Consider the following 3,805-nt stretch of genomic DNA (forward strand, 5'->3'; position numbering starts at 1 on the left):
TGGTAAGTCTTCTGTTTCCTTTTCACAGTCTGTAGGTCGTCGTTGTGTCTTGTCTAAGTGATCTTAGATTGTTTAGTAACATCGAGTCACATGTTGTTGTTGTTAGGTTTAATTCTAGAATGGGGAAGACGATTCAAGTGTTTGGTTTCCCTAACGGCGTGAGCGCAGAGGAAGTCAAAAACTTCCTCGAAAGGCTCACTGGCTCAGGCACGGTCTACGCAATCAAAGTCAGACAGCCCAGAAATGGCGGTCCTAGAGTCTTCGCCATCGTTCAGTTCACATCCGAGAGACTCGCTAGGGATATCGTCACTCTAGCCAGCCAGCGTCTCAACTACGGAAGATCTTACCTCAAGGCCTTCGAAGTCGAACAAGACATCGTCCCCAAACCTAGAGCCTCGTTGCACAACATCCCGAGTTTAAAAATGTACTTCGGATGCCAAGTCTCTCCCAAGAAGCTTTCGGTTTTCTGGAGCGCTCAAAACGTCGCCGTCTCGTTCGGAACCGGGATGCGGAAACTCCACTTCTCAATGTCTTGGTGCGAGAAAGAGTATCGCCTCGAGCTTCCTTACGAGAACATATGGCAGATCGATTTGCATTCCCCTCAAGGACGTAGAGACTCGAAGTTTCTTGTGATTCAGGTCATTGGTGCTCCGAAGATCTTCGAGAAGGAAGATCAACCTGTTAACCTCTCGTTCGGGTTGCTAGATTTCTACAGCGACGGGTCCGATGAGCAGTGGATAAGAACTACAGACTTCACTTCCTCTTCATGTATAAGCCAATCATCAGCCTTTTGTTTAGAGCTTCCCGTGCATCTCAACGTCCCTGACTTCAGAGAGAACTTCGCAAACTACACCGAACACGAAGCCAGCACTTTCGTGGTCGAACCCGGGCGTAGCTTCTCATCAAACGCGAACAAACTCGTCCCTGTTGTTGACCCTCCTCCAGGGTGTTACCTCCCTTTCGAGATCTTGTTCAAAGTCAACACACTGGTCCAAAACGCTTGCGTCCCAGGACCAGCTCTCGATCCCGCCTTCTATCAGCTCCTTAACCCGCAGAGATTCGATAGAGCTCTCATAGACCACTGTCTCGAGAAGCTCTTTCACCTCCCTGAATGTTGTTACGCTCCCGCTCGTTGGCTACGCGAAGAGTACTCATCATGGGTCACGAAAGGGAAGCTTCCACAGTCTCCGATGATATCTCTAGACGATGGGCTTGTGTACATGTATCGAGTCCAAGTCACGCCTACTAGAGTCTATTTCTCTGGCCCCGAGGTGAACGTTTCGAACCGTGTGCTACGTCACTACTCAGACTACATCAACAACTTTTTACGTATCTCGTTTGTCGACGAAGATCTCGAGAAAGTTCGCTCCATGGATCTCTCTCCACGCTCCTCTACCGTGAGAAGAACAAAGTTATACGAGAGGATTAACTCTGTTCTTAGGGACGGGATTGTCATCGGTGATAAGAGGTTCGAGTTTCTCGCATTCTCTTCCTCCCAGCTGAGGGAGAACTCCGCGTGGATGTTCGCGCCGGTCAACGGGATCACCGCAGCCGACATCAGAGCTTGGATGGGTGAATTCGACAATATACGAAACGTGGCTAAATACGCTGCGAGGCTCGGCCAGTCGTTTAGCTCGTCCAGGGAGACGCTTACTGTTAGGAGAGATGAGATTGAAGTGATTCCAGATGTCGAGATCAGATCTTCGGACGCGCACTATGTGTTCTCCGACGGTATAGGGAAGATCTCAGCTGAGTTCGCTAGACGCGTAGCTAAGAAATGCGGCTTGACGGAGTTTTTCCCGTCTGCTTATCAAATCCGTTACGGCGGATATAAAGGAGTGGTGGCTGTTGATCCTAACTCGTCGAAGAAACTGTCTTTGAGGAGGAGCATGAGCAAGTTCGAGTCGGAGAACACGAAGCTGGATGTGTTGGCGTGGAGCAAGTACCAACCTTGTTATATGAACAGACAGCTGATCACGCTTCTGTCTACTCTCGGAGTCGAAGACAATGTCTTCGAGAAGAAACAAAGGGAAGTTGTGAACCAGCTCGACGCCATCTTAACCGACCCTACGGAGGCTTTCGAGGCTCTCGGTTTGATGGCTCCAGGGGAGAACACGAAGATTCTCAAGGAGCTAATCTTGTGTGGTTACAAACCCGACGCCGAGCCTTTCCTCTCGATGATGCTTCAGAATTTCAGAGCGTCGAAACTGTTGGAACTACGGACCAAAACTCGGGTTTTCATTCCTCGCGGAAGATCGATGATGGGATGCCTAGACGAGACCAGAACGCTTGAATACGGTCAAGTGGTCGTGCAGTATACGGATCCCACTAGGCCGGGAAGTAAATACATCGTCACGGGACTTGTTGTGGTTGCGAAAAACCCGTGTCTCCATCCCGGTGACGTGCGTGTTCTTCAAGCTGTCAACGTCCCAGCTTTGAGTCACATGGTGGACTGCGTTGTTTTCCCGCAGAAGGGCCCGCGGTAAACTCTTGTCTAATCTTGATTATAATTTACTTCTTTAATAGTCTGCAACTTACATTGGAATCTGGTGTTTTTTGTGCATAGGCCACACCCAAATGAGTGTTCCGGGAGTGATTTAGATGGAGATATATACTTTGTATGTTGGGATCCTGAACTCATTCCAACAGGAACGTCTGAACCAATGGACTACACTCCTGAACCAACTCAAATCTTGGATCATGATGTCACTATTGAGGTAAAAATATCTTTGATCACTTGTTTATTTTATTTTATTTTCGCATTTGGATATGTAATTTTGATATGCTAAATCTTTTCCCAGGAAATTGAAGAGTATTTCACGAACTACATTGTGAATGATAGTCTTGGAATCATCGCAAATGCTCATACTGCTTTTGCTGATAAGGAACCACTAAAAGCTTTCAGTGACCCGTGCATTGACCTTGCACGAAAGTTCTCTATCGCTGTTGATTTCCCCAAAACAGGTGTTGCAGCCGAGATACCTCAGCATCTTTACGTGAAAGAGTATCCAGATTTCATGGAGAAGCCAGACAAACCGACGTACGAGTCAAATAACGTGATTGGTAAGCTCTTCAGAGAGGTGAAAGAGCGAGCTCCACCATTGATCTCGATCAAATCGTTTACTCTTGATGTGGCCTCCAAGGCTTATGATAAAGACATGGAAGTCAACGGATTTGAGGAGTATATTGACGACGCTTTCTTCCACAAGGGCAACTACGATTACAAGTTAGGTAATTTGATGGATTACTATGGGATTAAGACAGAAGCTGAGATACTTAGTGGCGGCATCATGAGGATGTCGAAGTCATTCACCAAGAGACGGGACGCGGAATCTATTGGAAGGGCGGTTAGGTCGCTTAGGAAAGAAGCTTTGTCGTGGTTCAATGCTTCTGATGAAGAAGAAGAGGTGGTTAATGAATCTGCAAAGGCCTCGGCTTGGTATCATGTGACGTACCACCGAAGTTACTGGGGAGTTTATAACGAGGGTTTGAACCGTGACCATTTCTTGAGCTTTGCGTGGTGCGTTTATGATAAGCTTGTGAGGATTAAGAAGGCTAATGTTGGGAGGCGTCAAAGGCAGGAGGCTCTTGAGCGGTTAGGCCTCATGCGTTTGAGTTGATTCTTAGCCAGATTTTTAAGAACTTTGGTTTTTCCTTTGGTTGTGAGTTTTTATGTACTAAATGTTTGTGGTTTGGAGTGCTCGTTGTACTAAATGTTTGGTTTGTACTAAATCGTAATTTTCGTATCCTGCAATCAAATAAATCTATGTTATTATATAAAATTGTTTTTCCGAAATTGCTAATT

General features: G+C 46.7%; 1 protein-coding gene across 1 annotated transcript; it reads left to right on the forward strand.

The window, feature by feature from the left end:
• Positions 1–81: 81 nt before the first annotated feature.
• On the forward strand, positions 82–3,772 carry LOC106321534 (RNA-dependent RNA polymerase 1). Its single transcript, XM_013759791.1, has 3 exons — positions 82–2,482; positions 2,567–2,717; positions 2,802–3,772. Exons 1-3 carry the CDS (start codon positions 120–122, stop codon positions 3,618–3,620), a joined length of 3,333 nt encoding a protein of 1,110 aa, XP_013615245.1. The 5' UTR covers positions 82–119; the 3' UTR covers positions 3,621–3,772.
• Positions 3,773–3,805: the final 33 nt, after the last annotated feature.

Source organism: Brassica oleracea, unplaced genomic scaffold (assembly GCF_000695525.1).
Source record: "Brassica oleracea var. oleracea cultivar TO1000 unplaced genomic scaffold, BOL UnpScaffold01909, whole genome shotgun sequence".
NCBI classification, from domain to species: domain Eukaryota; kingdom Viridiplantae; phylum Streptophyta; class Magnoliopsida; order Brassicales; family Brassicaceae; genus Brassica; species Brassica oleracea.

What these genes read in the sequence shown, in the direction of transcription:
- LOC106321534 (XM_013759791.1), top strand. Translation starts at nt 120, where the DNA reads ATGGGGAAGACGATTCAAGTGTTTGGTTTCCCTAACGGCGTGAGCGCA. An exon ending in TTCCCGCAGAAGGGCCCGCG is followed by an intron (nt 2,483 to 2,566) that starts GTAAACTCTTGT and finishes TTTTGTGCATAG; the next exon opens with GCCACACCCAAATGAGTGTT. An exon ending in ATCATGATGTCACTATTGAG is followed by an intron (nt 2,718 to 2,801) that starts GTAAAAATATCT and finishes ATCTTTTCCCAG; the next exon opens with GAAATTGAAGAGTATTTCAC.